Source organism: Equus caballus, chromosome 30, assembly GCF_041296265.1.
Source record: "Equus caballus isolate H_3958 breed thoroughbred chromosome 30, TB-T2T, whole genome shotgun sequence".
In the NCBI taxonomy this organism is placed as follows: domain Eukaryota; kingdom Metazoa; phylum Chordata; class Mammalia; order Perissodactyla; family Equidae; genus Equus; species Equus caballus.
The window spans coordinates 36,266,543-36,287,260 of NC_091713.1; the positions used below are offsets into that span (position 1 = coordinate 36,266,543).

General features: G+C 49.0%; 1 protein-coding gene across 3 annotated transcripts in view; it reads right to left on the reverse strand.

Moving 5' to 3' along the window:
* Positions 1-7,219: 7,219 nt before the first annotated feature.
* The window catches only part of KIF14 (kinesin family member 14), a 52,806-nt gene continuing 39,307 nt past the window's right edge, over positions 7,220-20,718 (reverse strand). For 2 of the 3 annotated variants that reach the window (XM_014738101.3, XM_023632471.2), the window contains 8 exons: positions 20,002-20,096; positions 17,151-17,375; positions 16,778-16,962; positions 13,623-13,781; positions 12,908-13,030; positions 9,506-9,580; positions 8,581-8,719; positions 7,220-8,265 (listed from right to left, as the gene is read on the reverse strand). In XM_014738101.3, coding sequence (XP_014593587.2) covers positions 7,907-8,265; positions 8,581-8,719; positions 9,506-9,580; positions 12,908-13,030; positions 13,623-13,781; positions 16,778-16,962; positions 17,151-17,375; positions 20,002-20,096 — 1,360 coding nt within the window. In that variant the 3' untranslated portion in view covers positions 7,220-7,906. The remainder of the gene's footprint in view (positions 8,266-8,580; positions 8,720-9,505; positions 9,581-12,907; positions 13,031-13,622; positions 13,782-16,777; positions 16,963-17,150; positions 17,376-20,001; positions 20,097-20,718) is intronic. The other variant, XM_023632473.2, reaches the window with a different exon arrangement.

Below are 20,718 nucleotides of genomic sequence, written 5' to 3' on the forward strand. Positions count from 1 at the left end.
GAAGCCACAGTAGGGAATTGCACCAGCCCGAAGAGAGAAGGCAGTGAGGAATTACATGACCAGGGTACAGAGACAGGGAGGGGCTCAACAGGCACTTCATCCACAGGTGGTAAATAAATTGTGCTATAGTCATACTGTGGAATACTAGACAGCAGTGGAAAGGAATGAACTACCGCTGGACATCACATCGTCAATCTCACAGACATATCGCTGAGCAGAAGTTAGACATGAAGGAATCACAAGGACAATTCCACTTATGCAATAGAGCTCAAAATCAGGCACAACTAACAGCGGTGTTAGGCATCAGGGGAGGGTCACCTTCCGGGGCGATAGCTGGGAGCAGGTGTGAGGAGGGCCTCTGGGTGTCTGTAATATTCCATTTCTGTCCCAGGCAGAAGCTACACCAATGGCTTCACATAATGAAAATTCTTGCAGGACACAGGATTTGTGCATTTTATGTATTTGTTATGCTTCAATTAAAAAGTTCATCTGGAGAAAACTGAGCATGCTGAGGGCAGATAAAAAATAAGAAGACGTTTGCAACATGAATGCCTTGAAGTTTGTGATTCTATGACGGCCTGCAGAATGACAACAAGACAACTATCCAGAGGGGCAAAGAAAGGAAAGGGCCTCCCACAGGAAGCTGGTGTAGTCCTGCCCACCTAGTCTTGGAAATAAGAAAAAAAATGCTTGCTGACTCATTATAGACTCAGAGGAAACCAGGGATGACGTGACTCTGGGAGTGGCATCTACACTTTCAGGTACTGCTTTCATTAGCATAGAGTCTCAAAATTCTCAAACAGAGATGGGTCCTAATCTGGGCTCCACCCACTTCCTAACCCTATAACGCTGGAATTACTACCCTAAACCTCGGTTTCTTCGATGAGGTTTGTAAGGATAACAATTGCATCTCCCTCATAGAGTTGTTTGATGATTAAATGAGCAGTTGCATATACACGGCTTAGTGTGATAATTGCCCCATAGTATGTGCTTAACAAATGTGAGCTTTTGTCCTTATCCATCTATCCACCCACCCATCTATCCACTCATCCACCCATCTATCCCCCATCCATCCATCCATCCATCCATCCACCCATCTATCCATCCATCCACTCACCCACCCACCTATCCATCCACTCATCCACCCATCTATCCATCCATCCATCCATCCATCCATCCATCCATCCACTCATCTACTCATCTATCCATCCACCTATCCATCCATCCATCCATCCACCTATCCATTCATCCATCCGTCCATCTATCTATCCATTCATCCATCCGTCCATCTATCTATCCATTCATCCATCCATCCACTCATCTACTCATCTATCCATCCACCTATCCATTCATCCATCCGTCCATCTATCTATCCATTCATCCATCCATCCACTCATCTACCCATCTATCCATCCATCCATCCATCCACCCATCCATCCATCCATCCATCCATCCATCTATCCATCCATCCATCCATCCACCCATCCATCCATCCATCCATCCATCCATCCATCTATCCATCCATCCATCCACCCATCCATCCATCCATCCATCCATCCATCCATCTATCCATCCATCCATCCATCCATCCATCCATCCATCTATCTATCCATCCATCCATCCACCCATCCATCCATCCATCCATCTATCTATCCATCCATCCATCCATCCATCCATCCATCCATCCATCCACCCATCCATCCATCCATCCATCCATCCATCCATCTATCCATCCATCCATCTATCCATCCATCCATCTATCCATCCATCCATCCATCCATCCACCCATCTATCCACCCATCCATCCATCCATTCGTCCATCTATCCATCCATCCATGCATATACCCATCCATCCCTCTACCCACCCGTCCACTCATCTTCCTTTCATCGTAATTCAATCCCCTCCCCCCCCACCTCCCCACCCACCAAGATTTATAAAGAAGCATGATATTTGTAGTTTATAAACCTGTATTTAAGGCCTAATTCTGATTACTTCTTCCTGTGTGATCTTGGACAAATAGTTCAAATTCTCTCAATTTTTTGTGTATTCTGTAAAATGGGGGAGAGCACTTATCCTTACGTTATTAAGCTACTACAAGAATTAAATGATTCACTAAATGCCCCTCAGGCAATGTATCTACTTATTAGAATGATGAGGTCTGTGTGACAAAGGGAAAGATATAGGACAGCATGAAAATATGAGACTGATAAAACAGCACCCTCTCACACTGCAGACTCCCATTTTCAACTTCCTCCTGGATATCACACCTTGGAGGTGCCAAGATCCCTCAAAACAACAGATCTAAAACAAAGCTACGTCTCCTGTTATGGGTTGAATTGTGTGCCCCCAAATCCCTGTGTTGAAGCCCTGACCTCCAGGACCTCAGAATGTGACCTTATTTGGAGATGGGGTCTTTACAGCAGTAATCAAGTTAAAAAGAAGTCTTAAGGCGGGCCCTAATCCAATATGGCTGGTGTCCGTATAACATGGAGAAACCTGGGGAGAGACACACAGAGGGGAGATGATATGAAGAGACCGGGAGAAGACAGCCATCCACAAGCCAAGGAGAGAAGCATGGCACAGAGCCTTCCTCCACAGCACTCAGAAGGAATGGACCCTGCTGACACCTTGATCTTGGACTTCCAGCCCCCAGAACTGTGGGACAATAAATTTCAGTGGCTGAAGCCCATGACTTTGTGTGATTATTATGGCAGCCCGAGCAGGCCAATACACCTCCCCCCACCTCCTTCTCTGGTATTTGCCATCTTGGTAAATTGTGCCAACCTCTTCCTGGTTACTCAAGACAAATACCCGGGCATCAATCTTTTTCCTCCATTTTTCTCAGTCTTTCCTTCACCAAGTCACCAAGTCTAGTCCATTTTCCCTCTTAAATATTTGTGGGACCCGTACATTTGTCTCCATCCACACTACCATGATCCTAGTTCAGGCCTCCTGAAGACCACTGCCCAACCAACCTCCCCCTCTCCAACCCAATCTCTATGCTACAGAGGGATCTTTCTAGAATCCAAATTCAAAATTACTTCCTGGTTTAATACCATTCAGTGGCCAAACTCCTTGATGTGGCTTACAAGACTCTCCCTGATGTCCCTCAGAGGACGTCTCTGGCCTCAGTCTCCCCATCAGCATCAGCCCTACTGGCCACGCACCAGCTCTGTCTCTCCTCCAGGCCTGTGCATGTGCTGTTCTCTCTGCCTGAGATGTTCACCTGCCCACCTCCTCCCCTGGCTCACTTCCCCTCACTCTCCAGCTCTGACCTTGCATATCACGTCTCACCTGTGGCTTAGGTGCTTCCTGTTCATCCCGTCAGAGCCTCAGGCACACTATATTGCCATTGCTGCGGACTTGTGTTCCCTCGAGAATTTGAGCTCCATGGGAGGTGGCCCTGGGCTGTCTTCCCTGCCATTGACTCAGTGCCCTGCCTGCCACACCACAAGCATTCAATTAATATTTGACTAAGGGATTTTCATAAAGGAGGTCGAAGTTGAGGGGTGGGAAGGACTAGATGAGGTGGAGAGAAGGAGAGATGATGTTTCTCATGTCAGCCGGAACTTGGAGATCCATCTGGGAAGACGTTGAGCAGGTCATGGTTGGGGAGACAGAGTATGGTTGTAGACGGAGTAAAATGTCAAGCTCTGTGTTTGGGTGTCATCCTGTAGGCAGAAGCAAACGTTGAACATTCTTGAGTACAAGGAGACAGGAAATAAACCCTGAGACTAAGAAGACTCTCCTGGAAATGGGAGGCAGGAAGAACGGCATAGGAGAATCTAGGAGGAAGCTCACTCACCAGCAGCCTCTAGGCACAAGGCAACAGAGACCTAGAGTTGTAACAGCGGGAATGGAAAGCAAGGGACGGACGTGAGAAGATTTGTGGAGGAAGAGTCAACAGAGCTGGTGTCCAGTTGGACGATGGCAGGTGCAAGGGAGACGGAGTGAAGGCTAAGGTCCTGAAATCGTGAGATAGTGAGGATCGGGAGGGAGAGAAGTTTGCAGAAGGAAAAAATGTGTTGGAGGAGGCAGGTGGGGATGAGGACCCAGAATGTGGGAGCCCGTCGGGCTGAAGGACGTGGAATCGCCACACAGGAAAGTGGTCGAGATCCTGAGGGAGCGTGTGGGGAGAAGCGGGGGAGGCCAGGCTGTGAGCCTTGCGGACGGCAAGACAAGAGGGACAGGGACCGGGCAGGGCAGAAGCAGGAGGGGACCAGAACAGCGTTCAGGGACTGGAAGCCAGGGAGGAGTCGTGAGGGGAAAGGGGGGGTGTAATGAAAACATTTAATGCAGCGGCAGGAAGATCAAGGAGGAGGAGATGCTGGCGCATCGCTCCCTCTCCAGGAGAAGACCCTCCTGAAGGCAGCACTCCGCAAAGAACCTGACACCCCTTGCTGATTCGCACACAGGTTGTGAGGGGCATGGGGTGCTCGGCTGTAAATTTCCCTCCATGTCCAGTATGTTTTATTTTACTTCCGACGGAATGTCCCACAGTCTGAGCTGTGCGAGCATCACCCGAGTGCTAAGCTTTTGACGTTTCTGGTCCCATATCCCGGACCTATGTGAACCTGGCAATGCGGACGCCTTCTTCACATTTCTCAACCCCTTCACGTGAGAACCCGGGGATGGGACGTCCCAAGTGGCGAGGGAGCATGTGGAACCTGAGGGACCCTTGTTATTTTAGGGATTCTGCACTGTGTTCTTCCAGTCACTGTCCCAAGCCATGCACCTGCCCAGCGATTCAACTAATCTCACACCAGCCCCATGAGATGCGCTCTCACTCAAAACAGGCGGGGAGGGCAGGAGATCGGTAAATGCTTCAATCTGTGAAAAATGGGTTTTACCTAAATTATCACCCAGAACCCCCTCACAAGCTCAGAGCAATATCTCAAATGGATATAGGCGACATCGATGTCTGATCTCAAGGGGGCCGCCAGGGAGAGGCCTCCGTGCAGCTCAGCTCAGCTCAGCACTGGGATAGGGACATTTTATGGGAAAGAGAAGAGTTCGAGGATGGGTGGATGCTAAGAAGCATCTTGCTAAATCACACTGGGCTAGTCAGTCAGCGCAGTGAGCGACCCAGCTCCCCCGGAGTTCAGCATCTCGCTTTGTCCCGCAGAACCTTGCTCAAGCGTTCCACCAGACGTGCGAACAGCTTTCCAGAAGGCAGTTGTGACATCACGGAAAAGAGTCCGTCCCGGACTAGGTTTGAGACCGCCTTCTTTTCCCACGCTTAAGTCGCCGTCCACTTGGACCACTGCACGTCTCCTTGACCACGTGGTGGGGCAGGGGCTTGGTTTCAGAGGAGAAAGTGGGGGAGGATATGAACTCGAGTCTAGGAGCTTGCAGAAGCCTCTCTTCTTTCTTTGCTCTTGATTGGTAACATGCGAGGTTTATCTAAGAGCCCTCGGGGGTCTCCCGCCGGGGAGGTCTCCTGGAGGGTCCAGAAGAGGCCGTTCTGAACGTGCTCAGAAGCAGTGGGATCTGGGCTGTGAGCCCGGGGGACCCGGGACGGCGGAGACAGAGGCTCCGCTGGAGGCCAGGCTGGATGCGCCGTCTTCTAACCGAACCAAACTGTAGACACCTGTTCCCCTCACCTGTGATACATGAATTCTTAGTTTCCATATTTAGGTAAAACCTCAAAACAGTTATTGGCACATAGCTAGGCACTGCAAATTCGAGTGTGCTAACTAGTTAACTAGATTGTACAATAAATCTTTTGCTAAAAATTTCAGAAGTGTCTCATGAAGGACACACCCACATCACACTATACTTTCCTTAAGGGCAGTAAGGTATCGCTTAGTTCTCTTTATTATCATGAACCTAATGGTGCAGATGTATTTTCAAACATGCCATGTTTAAAGGATCGCAGTGTAACCTGGTACATTGGTAGACTGTTTTAAAGGGCATACACGCGCACTGAGTGTGGTCACGGACGCGTAAAGACGGGTCTGTAGCTAGTGATGGGAAAGGACTCACTGACAACCTACTGCTCCTTGCCAGGAGTGATTCCTACGTTCTTCTCATTTAACGCTCACATGGTCCATGAGGTGGCTGTGACTTTTCTTTCTGCAGATGAGAAAATGGGTGTGAAGACAGCAGGAAACTCGTCTAAAGTCAAAGAAGATATACAGATGGCCAACAGGAGCATGAAAAGATGCTCAACATCACTAATTGTTAGGGAAACGCAAATCAAAACTACAATAAGATATCACCTCACTCCTGTCAGAATGGCCATAATAACAAGACAGGAAACAACAAGTGTTGGAGAGGATGTGGAGAGAAGGGAACCCTCATACGCTGCTGGTGGGAGTGCAAACTGGTGCGGCCACTATGGAAAGCAGTATGGAGATTCCTCAGAAAATTAATAATATACTGCTGGGGTATTTATCCAAAGAACATGAAAACACAAATGCATAAAGATATTTGCACACCTACGTTTGTTGCAGCATTATTCATGATAGCCAAGACTTGGAAACAACCTAAGTGCCCATCAAAGGACAAATGGATAAAGAAGAGGTGGTACGTAAACACAGTGGAATACTACTCAGCCATAGAAAAGATGAAACCATGCCATTTGTGTCAACATGGGTGGATCTTGGGGCTATTACACTAAGTAAAATAAGTCAGACGGAGAAAGTCAAATACCGTATGATCTCACTCATAGATAGAAGATAAAAACAATGACAAACACACAGACACAGAGATTGGACTGGTGGTTCCCAGAGGGGAGGGGAGAGGGTGGAGGTGAAAGGGGTGATTTGCACGTGTGAGTGACGATGGATGCTAGTCTTTGGGTGGTGAACATGATGTAATTGACACACAAATCAAAATATACTGATGTACACCTCAAATTTATATAATGTTATAAGCCAATGTTCCCTCGATAAACAACAAGCATTACTACGTGGCCTCGTTGGGACTCAGGCCCCGAGTGTGTGAAGAACGTGTCCAACTTTAGAGTGCAAGCTCTTTCGCTGTAGGACATGGGGATAAATCCATCCCAGATAAACCGACTAGAAAGAGGCAGAACAACGTTTAAAAATAATCTAAGTAGTAGTCATAATATTAACATCTGCTTAGTGCTTCCTAATTACTTGTGGACTTGCAACCCTAGGATAGCTATCACCCAGGCAGAGCTATTACAGCAATTCTGAGTCAGGAACAAAGTAAATGAAGAAAATCAATTAAAAAAACAACCTTAGATTAAGGGACGATTCTGACGCTGACAAGCTTTATTAAAGGTATTCTCTTTATAACGTTTATTACTGCACATAATTTTAATAATACGTTTTCACCATTCAAATACTGCATGACAATTTACTTAAGAATATAAATATATGTATACAAAACTTTACAAAGACACGAAAAGGTTTCTGACCAACGAAGCCATGAGTTTGGAAGCAGAAAGAAAAGATTGAACACGGAACAGTAGCAGAAGTCTCACACTGCAGCCTCAGGAAGCCCTGCGAGGAGGTGCGAGCTTCGGGAAGCGTCCTCCCACGACCCTCTCCACCTCTAGAACTCGACGGCGGAAGTTCCACTCGGCGGGGCGCGGACGATCAGAAACACACAGGGAACCTGAGCGAGCACCCCGGGTCCAGTGCCACAGGAAACGCGAGCCAGCTGGAGCGCGGCCCGCGGTGAAGCTCCTGGAAGGCACCCGGCGCATTGGCAGCGGCGCCCTGCAGCGACCGCCTTGGTCCAGCATCCCTGCCTCCCGGGGAACGCGCGCTCACTCAGGGCGCCGGGCGTGCAAGCGCTGTCTGCGGGCGCAGAGGCAAAGGGCAGGGGCGGGTCCTACAGGACACCTCCTCCAGCGTCTGCCCCACGTCGCCCAGGCAGAATCCCCCAGTGCGTGCACGCCACACGCGCGCTCACAGGGCCCGCACGCAGCACTCACACCCACTGCACCCTCCGGGCCGGGGCCGCGCCCTGCAGCTCGGAGACGCGCGTCGGCACGCCTTTGCTCCCGCCCGAGGCGGGCCTGGGGCCCTCAGATGGGCCTGCTCCTCCTGCTCTGGTTTGCTGATGACAAACTTCCCAGGGTCTCAGCAAGTCAGGCCTTTCTCCAGCTTCGAAAGAGAAGAGGAGTGAGCTGGCTAGCGACTCCAGTTCCCGGGGGTCGGCCTGAGGGTCGCTGCTCTCAGGGCCGGCGGCAGAAGCGGCGCACAGACGGGAGTCGTCACGAAGGCCCCTGGCCAGGCTGCAGAGGCTCTCCAGGCGCCTCCTGAGGAGACCGACGTCACCGCGGCATCCTGTGCACAGAGGAGGACAGCTCAGACCCCGTCCTTGTCCACAGGGACTTACCACCTGCCCAGACTCCAGATGCCTTGTACCCCAAAGGGACCCTGTCACAACAACCCCACGCGACCGCAGGCCGCTCAGCTCATCTGCTGCGGAGGCTCGTGGTGGCCGGGGTCTGACTATGGAGGCAGAGGAGTGACCTATGAAGGGCACCCCATCACGAGCCCCTGTATGGCAATGCAGGCATCAAGAGGCTTTAGCCAGAGATCAGACCAGAAACCCAGATGCCTGAGGCTCCAGCGACAAAGCCCGCTGGGAACACACACCTCTCAGCGCAGAAATGACCATCTCAACAGTTTGCTCCAAGCACTGCTTTAACTTCAGGAATTCCGGGGCAAGATCAAGCATCTCCTTCAAATCTTGGTATCCGGAACTTTCTTCTTGTACGTGAGTTCTGAAGCTTTTCTGTGTAAGTAAGGTCAATATTTTTAACATACATACTAGGCTACATGGCAGTAAGCCTCAGTCAAGATGATTTTAATTGCCAGAACCTTATCTTCAAAGAAAGAGAAAGAGTTTCATTTCCTCACCAGAGCTTAACTTCTTTACAAGCAGGACCAAGATTCAATATTAACAACTGCTATTGTCAAAAGAAATATGAATTTTTAATTAATTTTAAGTCAAAGTCCAATCATCCTATTACACGAGAACAAAATAACAGTATCATTTATTATCCAATATCATAAAAGATAAATTTATTAAATTTTTAAGAGTTTAACATTATAGCTCTCATTTATTTAAATAAAAATTTTCAAGCCATCGAAATTTCTCTCCTTTTTAACACACTGATTATATACTTAGTGTATATTTTTCTATTTACCTGTGACATGAGAATAAAATAATCTAATTCACTTGTTTTAAAATCTTTGAGCTTATTGATTATGAAACAATTTTTTAGCCTATAATGACTATCCAAGCAAAAGCTGACAGTTACTAAACCAGGAGCAGCAAGAAATAGATAAAATACCTTAATATTAATCTTTTATCAATATCTTATCCATCGCTAAAATTAATAAGCGATGACACCCGAGAGGAAGCAGCGAGAGAGCCACGGTACACACTCGACCCAACGCACACAGGAGTTAGCCGGCTCAGGAGAAAGACTGAGACAGAGAGACCTGCACGGGAGGCCAATGAAACGGTAAACGCACTCAACAAAATTAAACAGAGAAACAAGCCAGTGTCTCTTACTGTTCTCCATTCAGCAAAGATGTTTTCAAGAGACCCAATCAGCCGCACGGCACGGGCGCTCAGCTGCTCCGTGGCCTACAGGGAGTGTTCAAATATTTTGTTATACAGATAATTACTGAGAAGTATAAGGATCCTACAACTCTGTGGGAGCAGACAGGGAGGAGAGCTCTAATCTAGATATCAGAAGACTGGAGTTCCAGTACTGGGCCCGCAGCTAAACAGCCAGAGAACCTACAGCGCATAAGTGGAATTTCTTTCAAAGTAACATGCACGTTGATTTCTACATTAGATATGGATAATCTCTGATATTTGTTATAATAATAGCATTTGTCTTATATTTAAATATTTACAGGAATGAAATTTCCAAAACTTCCTTGGAGGGGGTGAGGTAACTAACGTATCAAGCAAATATTGAGCTCTAAGAACTCTATAGATGCATTTCTCCCAGTTTTACTGAGATACAACTGACGTATAAATTGTATTAGTCTAAAGTTTACAACATAATGACCTGATTTACTGTGAAATGATCACAATAAGTTTAGTTAACATCCATTATCTCAGAGTGACAAATTTTTTTTTCTTGTGATGAGGACTTTTAAGATCGACTCTCTTAGCAACTCTCAATACGTAATACAGTACTGTTAACTATAGTCACCATGCTGCACAGTGCATCCCAGGACACATTTATCTTATAGCCGCAAGTTTGTACCTCCTGACCCCTGTTTCACCATTTCCCCTGCCCCCACCCCCCACCTCTGGCCACCACCAATTTTTCTGTTTCTAGGAGTTCCGTGTTTTCAGATCCCACCTAAGTGAGCCCACACGATATCGTGCTTCTCAGCCTGACGTACTTCGCACACATATGCTTTATGATTCAATCCCCAGTTACAGCCCCAGGCTGCGTGTGCATTGTCTTCCTTTACAAACAAGGAGGCGGATCCAGCCCCTCAGACTCCGGATCTAAATCCTACGCCTTTGCTTTCGTGCTGCTCAGGGCTGACCCTGACGGGCATTCTCTTCATGTCTGCCAGGGCTTCCTGCTTAGACTGACCCGGCTTCACCCACAGGGCTCTTCCTAGGCCGAACTCCCGAACTCCAGTTTCCTCGACACAGTAAAAAAATAAAAAAGAACATCCAATTCCTCTTCCTCCCCTGACTCCAGCTTTAAAATTAAAGCTCCAGCGCCTTATTTTGAGCCTATCTCTGTTTCTTCGGATATTCTGTTTTCCTTCTGTGGGGCCTTATGAGTTTTCCCGTAACAAGAACACAAGTCAACCCCCCTGAATAAGAGTGCGGCGCCGGCAGCCTGTGGGGAGAAAGGGCGGGAGGGAGGGCGGAGGGCCGCACAGAGTGCAGGGAGCAGACCCTCCATCCGGACGGCCTGACCCTCGGAACGACCCCAAAGCCGCCACCCACACCCTGCCTTCTGCCTCCTGAGCACACTCGCATTCCTGGCTTCATCTCCAGTCTTCATTAACTTATTCTAGACCCTTCTGCACTTACTGCCAGCAGAAATCCTACTTTGCAAACAGCGATGACATGTTTTAGGGATAAAGGGCGCTGCTGCTGGGCAAAACCAGGCCCCAGATGTCAGCAGAGGGCCGATGAGCTCCAGCAGCCCTTTCCTCAAAGCGGCACCAAGAACCTACAGCAGCCTCGTGGCTGCTGGAACTTGATTAGACCCACAGATCGTGACTTAGTGGCAATACTCCTTTTGAATGAACTCCTCTTGAATGCGCTTTTATTTTAAAAACAAAACAAAACCACAAAGTGAGAGAGGCAGACGTATGCAGAGGAGGACAGGAGCCAGCGAGGGGCCTCAGGCTTGCCAGGCGCCAGGTTTGGTGTTTTCCTGTACATTGTTCTTAAGCCACACCCCTCAGAACAATCTTATAAAGTATGCATGGTCATCCTCACTCTTCAAAGGGAGCACGTGAGGCTCGGGGGAGAGGCTCAGGGCTGCACAGGAGGGAGGGGAGAGCATAAGGCTCTGCTTCTCTCCAGAGGCGGAGTTGTCTGAGCAGACAGGTCAACACAGCCCCGTGGTCCGGGGAAGGGCTGGAGCCCCTCTGGCTTCCGTGGAGTTCCCCTCAGCCAAGGGAGCCGCAAGGACATGACTGCAAAGGTTTTCCCAAAAGAAAAGAATCCAACTTACTCCAGGCCTTCCTGGAAACCACTACCCAGAGGGTGGAAGCTGACGGGCCTCCGCGTGCCTGCGGCCCAGATAACCAACATGCACTAAAGGAGTCTTCATCCCCGCAGGACGGTCTCAGAACCCAAACGTCCCCACAAAGCTCCGTCCCACCGACTGGCTCCAGCAGGACAAAGGGAACAGGCGGGGTGGTTTTAACAAGTCGTTACAACAAGATTCCAGAAGAGACAAGTCTGATTCCAGAAGAGACAAGTCTCTGAAATTCACAGCCGTTAGACCTGAACTTTCATCTTCCCAATCCCCCCTCACCAGTAGTAACTGCAGGTAAAGAAAATCACAAGTTGTGCACAAACCACAACTTACAAAACTGATTTACGTGGCATGCTGCGTTACGGAGTCGAGCAGGTGGGACGCAAACCCGTCTCAGGGAGGCTGGGCGAGGTGCCCCACCCAGTGCCACTCAGGGAGCGATGGGCTCCTGCCTCGCCAGGCATGAGGTTCACTGTTATTACATGTAAAGACCTGGTCCAGTGACTGTCACCAGGAGGCAATTCAATAAGTAAACAGCTCAGACCTGTGACATTAGTACACGACGGGTGTAGAAACAAGGTCAGAGCACCGAGTGACCCGATGAACAACTGCTGGAAACGACAGAGCCAGGTCTGAACGCAGGTGTGCCAAGGTCAGAACCCAGCCCTTGCCCACGGGCCACCCCTCAGACGGCACGGGTTTCATGCTTGAATGCCAGTCGGCTGATGAGGCGGGGAGAGGCGCGTTTTAGGAAGTCACTCGAATCTCCGTTGGTTCTATATCTTCACATGAAATAACTGATGTGAACGCCCCTGGCAAAATATTTACTTCAAGAGATGGGATCAATAAATGGTGGTTTCCATTCTTAAGTGGAAAAGCAGAGACCTGAACCAAGACACGGCAGAGGACAAGCAGAAAGTGGACACTAGATGTCGCCGCCACGCTCCATTCCGCTCGGGAGTCTGTCCACAGACCAGATTCCCACTGACAAAAGCCACGACGGGACCCGGCAAAATACAAACAGAGGTGGCAGTGATGCAAGAGTAACTCGGGAAACATCATGGTGACGTACGACACTGTGAGCCTTTTCAGTAAAAAATAGTTCAACACAAACTAAAATATGTAAATTCACAAAAATCTAATTCACTGAGTTAAACTATTTTACAAAGTCAGCTTTGTCAACTACTGGTGCAATACAGAACATCCTTTTATTCGCGTACCTCATCTTGGGCGCACTGCATCAAGACTTCCTGCCGCAGCTCCCTTGCCTTTTCTAGTCCAGAATCCAGGAGAGTCTTCACTCCCATGCCCACACCCTCGCAAACAGCATCCACGAACTCCTCCTAGAAAACGTTTGTGAGCATTAACTGGCAAATTCAAGCTTTATATATATTTTCAGTGGTCCAATAATTAAGTTATATTTTCTGCTTATTTTAAGACTGTAATACATTCCGAGTTTATTAAGTTCAACTAAAGCCGGACTAGGAACGAACAGTCTGTAAGGAAAGAAAATGAGCAGCTCTGCAATTCAGCACCCGTGCACATGTGAGGATGTGTGTCATCTCAGGCAGGGCACGTGCGGCCAGAACACGGCAACATCCTAACAGAATCCTACGTCTTCAGCAGCACGAATAATTACAGCAAGCAAATACGAATTTTCCAGAATCACAGAGCTCTTCCTGTGTTGACTGGCAGAGCGAACCCTCCAGAGCACATGGCTGTCACCCAACCACAGCTCCAAAAGGTATGGCGAGGGTTCTAAAAGCACCAGGACATTTAACCAACCTAGACGGAAACAGTTTCAAATCATATTGCTAAACTATTAAAGCATGTGCCATTTTGAAAAATAAAAACGTATCATGTTTGGTGACACTGTCATCAGAAGTCTCTACTGTGGCCTGCGGTGACGTCTCCACGCTAACCATGCTAACTCACCCGGACGCCGGCAGCCTTACTGAGACTGCCTTCCAGAAAGCGGAGCTGGCTCCCCTTCAGAGCCGCCAGCTGTCCCACAGACTTTACAGCTCCTTGTACAATCTGGGTTACTTCCTTCCGAGCCTCTTTCACCATTGAGGAAATGTCGGAACAGCAGCCCTGTGAGATAAAAAGGGCCGAGTGCATCAGATACGTGAGATTGCAAGGGAGGGAAAGACGGGAAGACCAGTCTGAAGAAAACACACCCTGCACTCACTGCTCGAGTGACTCTGCTTCATCAAAGCCTCCATTGGAACCGGACAGCACGACCCTAAGCTACTAACGGTGACAGAGTGACGGGAACATCATCCCCCCCCCGAGGCCTCACACACCAGCAGGAGACACGAGGCAAGTGCACGATTCACCAGACAAGACAGAACTGATACCTGAACGCTGAAAGAACAGAACAGAACAGTGGCTCTTTACCTTGAACTTTTCCTGTCCCTATAATCACCTGACAGATGGTTAATAAAGATATTTTCTTTTATCAAGGGACAAGGAAAAGGAGAGGGAGCGGGAAGAGAAGGGAAAAGGGAAAAAACAAACCCCCCTTCACACAAAAGGCCCCGTGTGCACAGCAGAGCACACCGAGAGGAACGGCTGGCCCTGCGCTGTCTCTGTAGGGCCTCTTCAAACACTGCCCTTGGGCTGCTTTCTGGAATGTGCTAATTGCCCCCCTACCTGGGAAGGATGCTCAAACTATGCTTACGTAGAAAGTGCAGTCACTAAATCCAGCTTTGCGGCTTCACAGCCTCCCTCCTGAGCTCAGCCTGACCTTCCTCCATGTCACCTGCCCTCTCTGTCCTCGGTTCCTTACAAGAAATGTCTCTCACAGGACTACAGGCCACAACCCCCGAGTTAAGTTCAAAGTATTCTTCCTCGAGAATGAAGAGAAGGAAAGAAACTGCATACCAGGCACCCCGGCGGCACCCTCTTCCAACCTCAATCCAGCTGACCCCTCAGCGCCCCTGCCGGGCAGGCACTGCGATTCTTTCCTTCCGGGGGCGGAACCGGGGGACTCAGACGTTAGCAGTTCGCCCGAGGACAGACAACTAACCGAGCACGGGATCAAACCCTGGATTTCCAGGTGCCAATGGCAGGTTTTGGTTTGTGCTTGATTCCTGTGCTGCCTCTAAAATCTGCGAGTCCACTAAGAGCGTCTCGCCCTCGCTTCCACCACAGACCGCCCTTCACCAGCCTCTGTCTCCAGGCGCGAGCGCGGGCTCACCCTCGGGGTGTGGCTCTCCGGCCAGCCGTCCCTCCATCCTGGCGGCCCTGCGCTGTCAGAGCGCCCCTCCATCCGGGACTCCCGCGCCCTTGCTTTGCGGTGCCCCCTGTCTGAGTCATTCCATTTCCCTGCTTCCTCTGTCCAAAGTGACCCTTCATCCGAGGTGAATTACAGTTAACTCGGCCACGGTGCCCAACTTGGCATCCACCACACAGTGAGTCCTTGTGGGAAAAGACACCCGCGTCCCTCTACCTGCCAAGAGCTCACTGTCCGCTGAGGTGCAGAGGCTTGAAATAATATGGCCTATTAAAGGGCACAGCGGGTGAAGCACACGGTCATCGGAGAGGCAGTACGAGAAATGCCTCACCAAGCCTTGGAGAGACCCGGAAACACCTCCAGGGGAGAGCAACGGGCCGTTCAAACTAAACGTCTGATTTCGGTTTGAGCAGTTAGGCCAGACTGTCAAAGAACGGTTTCCAAAGTCGAGCAAGTAAACAGCCCACTCAGGAGGCTGACACAACCAAACTTCCACTGCAACAAGCACGGTGGAGAGCCATCTGGCGGGCACCGTAGCATCAGATTTGTCCAGATATTCTAGAACATGCTGTCCTGAGGCCGAATTATCCACTTTAACAAGCGACACCTATCCCTTTTGGTATCTCCACGCCTGCTCTCCTGGCATATTCAAGGAATTCTCAGGCAGGAGTGCTCTGATGGGGCGATGACTGGGTATTCTCCAAGGTCGATCCCCAGGCCTTCCACAGAACCAAACCCTGATTATGTGGTCGGCACAGAGCCATCCAGAATGAGAAACACTAGGGCCAGCCCCGTGGCTGAGTGGTTACAGTTCCGCGCACTCTGCTTCAGCGGCCCAGGTCACAGGTTCGGATCCCAGGCATGGACCTGCTCCCCTCCTCAGCCACGCGGTGGCGGCACCCCACATACAAAGTGGAGGAAGACGGGCACGGACGTTAGCTCAGGGCGGGTCTTCCTCAACAACAACAACAACACATCCCCAGTGACACTTGCAGCTGGATGAGGGCATGTGACGAAGCTCTGGCCAAAGATACACAAATACAAATGTCATATGGCAACTTCCAGAAACTTCCCTTAAAAGGAGGCCCACTTGGCCCTTCCTTTGTCAGTCCTTCCCCTTGTGCATTGAACTCCACCGCCCTGGTGGACCCTGATATCAAGGGCCATGCGTTAGGCACGGAGGGTGCACGGGGAGGAGCCAGGATCCCCAGGACTCTGGAGCACAGCCGCCATGCCTACCTCCGGATTTTATGTGAGGGAAAGTAAGCTTTCATCCTACTTCTTCCTTACAGCCCAACCTCACCTTATCTGATGCAGGTAAGCAAGAAAACAAAATTACTTTCCTGGCCTCTGTATCAGCAGGCTTGCGACTAGCTCACCACCAGCTGAAACCCAACCCATAACCAGAGCAAGACTCTGCCTCCCTCCCCAACAGCCCGCATGGGGGCCCGCATGGTGTGAGGGGAGGGGGCACAACTCTGGGCCCAAGACTGCCTGGGTTCAAAGCCATCACTTACCAGTTACGTGACCTAGACAGGCCACTCACCCTCCCAGCGCCCCTACTCCCTCGGTTATGAAATGGTGAAATCACCGCAGCCCCTCCTGGGGTGGATGTGAGGATTACAGGAGTCAGTATTCGTAAGTCACTTGGCCCTCCTAGTGCCCGGCACACAGACAGCCATGTGAAATCTTGGGTCAATAAATCAATCATAGGCATCCACAGTCCCAGGAGTTCAAACCAGTAGCCCTCTGAAACCCGCAGATCTAATTTTGGGGAAGATGCGGACAGTGGGAAGTCAAGAAATCCTTACAGAACAACCAAATTCTTCAAGTGATCAGGAGATCAACTTACCTGCAAAAATAACTGCAAGTAGCCTCCGAGATTTTTAACTTCTTGTCTCAATTCATCCCCAAGGCTGGCTGTGCTGGTGCAAGACACAGAGTCACTCAGCCAGTGTGTGGTCAGCACCACCAGCTGCTCGAAGGCACCTGCCACCTGGATCGTGAAGGACTGGGTTGCTCGATCTGAAGAGAACACTTGAAAGGAGAAGAAAAATTATTAGAAGAAATCCTCTCCAAATAAAAGATGATCATATGATCGCCATTAAAACATTTTACCGTCGTCAGAAAGCACAAGCCAGATGTGAGGAACAGCCATTCAGAACAAAGTGTAATGTGCAGAAAAGAGCCACGCGTGCGAGCCAGCACGGCAGAGGGTTGCTTACGGTTGCACGGACTGTCTTCATCTTGTTCTTCGTGAGCTTTGGAAATGGCAAGTAGCCCGTCGTCAATTTTAAGAAAATTATTAATCAGGCTGTCTGCCATCGTTTGTTCTTCATTATAACTCTGTCCAAGAAAATCTAATGATGAACCAATCAATTCTTTGCAGATTCCAGGAAGAAACGATTCTGCTGAATTCGAGTAAATGGTGCTTGATTTCTCCAGCAAACCTATATCGGCAGAAAAGAGCCATCTTAAGCCTAGTCTTCAGGACAATACTTTCAAACCAGTGCATTAATGAAAGCAATTACAGAACCAGCGGTCGATGAACGCAAAACAGGTTACTCTTCTTTCAACACGTCCTCACTTCTGTACGCCAGAGTGAGAGCACGGTCCCACAGAGCGATCCACTAGCCTCTCAGCTGCCTCGACCCAGAGGCTACCAGCTCCTCAAACACAAGACTGGTAACAGAGAATCCAGCGTCCAGGTAACCACAGGTTTAATCTCCTTTACTTTTTGGTAACACCCAAGGAACACTGACCTGGTGAAGACAATGGCAGCTACGTAAAATAAAATAATATAAACATAATCCAAAGAAATAAATGTGATTAATTCATAAGCTGGAAAAGCAGGCAATTCTAGGGCAAACTACGGTAAAAGGAACGTGTCTGTAACACTACTTTAAAATCGCTCCTTCTCCAGCACGGTGTCACCACGACAGGCTGCGGCCAGCGGACGACGACAGCCAGTGCACACGGGCCGGGACGCAGGCTCTCAGCCTGACTGTCTAAGCACCGAGCAAACCAGAAGGAAACAGAAAGGCTGGAAAGAGCTCATTCGGAGCCTCTGGAAATAACTTTGTCCTGGAATGCAACACATGGGTAAATGATTCTCATTTAATACACAAGCTGAGCTTCCTGGTCCGGGCCAGAGGCAACTAGGAACAGCGAACTGAAAGGGAAGATGAGACAAAGGCACAAGGAGGGGACTATCAAGCGCCTAGAACAAAGACAAGAGCTTGATTTGGGAAGAGAAAAAAGAAAAGCTGCAAAACCCAGAGCTGTATCACCACAGGGTAATAACGAGTCAATACAGTGACGAGGCTGGTGGCCACATTCTAACATGATGAACAGTTAACTGGACATCCTCCGCTTAAGAAGGTAACTGTCCCAGTGCACTCGTGACCCCAGCACCAGCACTGTAGGAGACGGCAAAAATCTGGGTTAAAAGTGTGGCCTTCAGGTGAGACGCTGAGACCCCTGCTGGCCCTCCCGCAGCTGGCGAGCGCCCTCTGCGCCCAGCAGGCCCGCGTTCCTCCCGGGGCCTCACAGCCGCCCAGGCAGGGCCCCGCCAAACGCACAGCTGGGCTCCCATTTCCCTCTCCGGAACTGCGAAAAGCAAGGACCTCTCATATTTCTGACTTCCCCTTAATGTTTTCATTTTTAAGAAGGGCTCTTAAAAAATGGCCCAAAAAGAGAAAGTTTAGTTATCTGGAAAAAGTACTTTTCTAAGACATCTTACTCCCCAGTAACACTGAATGAATCAGCTGCTACCACAGATATATAGGCTTTCATTTTGCTGGTAAATAAAAAGCCTCTAGCATATTTTGTTCTACCTTAGATTAAACAAGGAGTAAGATAATTATCTTCCCAAAAGATAATTTTATAACTTAAAAAAAAGAAACCATAATGTCTTTATTTTAAAGTCAAGATGAGACCTTTCATGGCTACTCACAGTCCACTAACACCTTAATCAAATAGATTATGACATTACACAGTAATTTTAAAACTTTTTGTTTACAAAGTTGTAATTGATCTTCTGTGAAGTGTGCACATCTTAAGCGTACAGCTTCTTGTTTTCACACGTCTGTACACACACCAGTGTCACCCCACTCACAGCAGGTGCACAACGCCGCCGTCACCCACCCCAGGGCTCCCCATGCCCACTATGCCACTCTGCCCCTGGTGCCCCTCGCCATGGAGGAGTTGTGCACAATGCTGCCATCACCCACCCCAGGACTCCCCGTGCCCACTATCCTGCTCTGCCCCTGGTGCCCCTCGCCATGGAGGGGTTGTGCCTGCTCTTGAACTCCATATAAACAGAATCATACAGGAGGTACTCTCTACTATGTGGTTTCTTTCACTCAACATGTTTTTGGGATTCACCCAGGTTGCTGTATGACTCAGAGCTTCCTTTTTATTGTCGTGTAATAGTCCATTGTCACCAGGGAGTAATCTTAATTATTACAAGTAGCTACACATACAAATCTACAGTGTATCCCCGCTTCTGTAGGAAAATTAACATTATAATCAATATTGGTATAAAATAATCATTCAGTGGAATCATTCCTATAACGTTTCTTTTAAACACTTTCTCAATTACAGTAACTTTGTAATAGATGATACAGGCGTATTGGACAAAATTCCGAGGGCACCAAAGGGGCTGCCGTGGACAAAGTCCTTCCGCCGACCAGCGCTTGCCGGCCCCCACGCAGCCCTCCAGGGATCTTACCCGTGTGCAAGCACACGCGTACACGTCTGTTTTCTCCTCGCACAAATGAGAGTCTATAACACACAATCTTCTACACTTCGCATTTTTCACTTCTAAGAAAGTAATATTCCTACACACTTCTGAACACGTCTTCCACATTTGAATTAGCCATTCTACTGAAAGGCTGTGACATAAATCACGGGATTTTAGGAGGGGAAGGGGCCGTCCAGCACTCTCCGCATTGTACAGCAGAAACGGAAGCTTCCGGAGACAAAATGATTTACACAAGAACATGAAACAAGGCAGTGGTGGAGCCAGGACTTGAGGCTTTCTCGTTATACAAGAAAATGTGATGAAACAAGCACCTGATGAATGTGAAGAATGCATGTTCTGCATTGAGTGGGCTTGTACGTCTTGTAAACAGCCAGAAATTCTTCTGTTCTTCATCAAACTCCTGCTCCTGGAAGAAGATAAACCATAAGATTAGTAGTTATATACTACATGGAATAATTATTAAGAATATTTATTTCTAATTCTCTAAAGAAAATGGACATGCATGTGTGTGTCCTCCGTGGCAACATTTTCATCAAGGATTAAATTAATTTGGTTCACTGAGCAAGAATTTTACTATTTACAGGTATTGTTCTAAGAAGCACAGAGCTAATTGATTAGAATAATTATTTATAGAGTACCGCTATTTACAGGCTCTGGGCACTGTGGGAAACACAGCAAACATGGTTCCTGGGCTCACTGAGCTCAAGGTCCACAGGAAACGGGAGAAACCAGGCAAACAACTACAGTAGAGTGGTGAGTGTGATGAGAGCCCAGAGTGCTGAGGCAGACTCTGGAGAAGATCCCGACCGGCCCGAGGACTCGGCAGGGCCTCCTGGAGCAGGGACACTGAGGGGTGAGTAGGAGTCAGCCAATGGGGAGCAGGCTTGGGAAGCAGGGAACAGTGTGTTTCAGACATAGGCACAGCATGTGGGGAGACCCGGCGATAAGAGAAAGTACTCGACTGGGAGAACCGGAGGGGGCTCAGAGGGATGCAGTCTGGGCGGGAGAGCGTGCCAGGAATGGGGCTG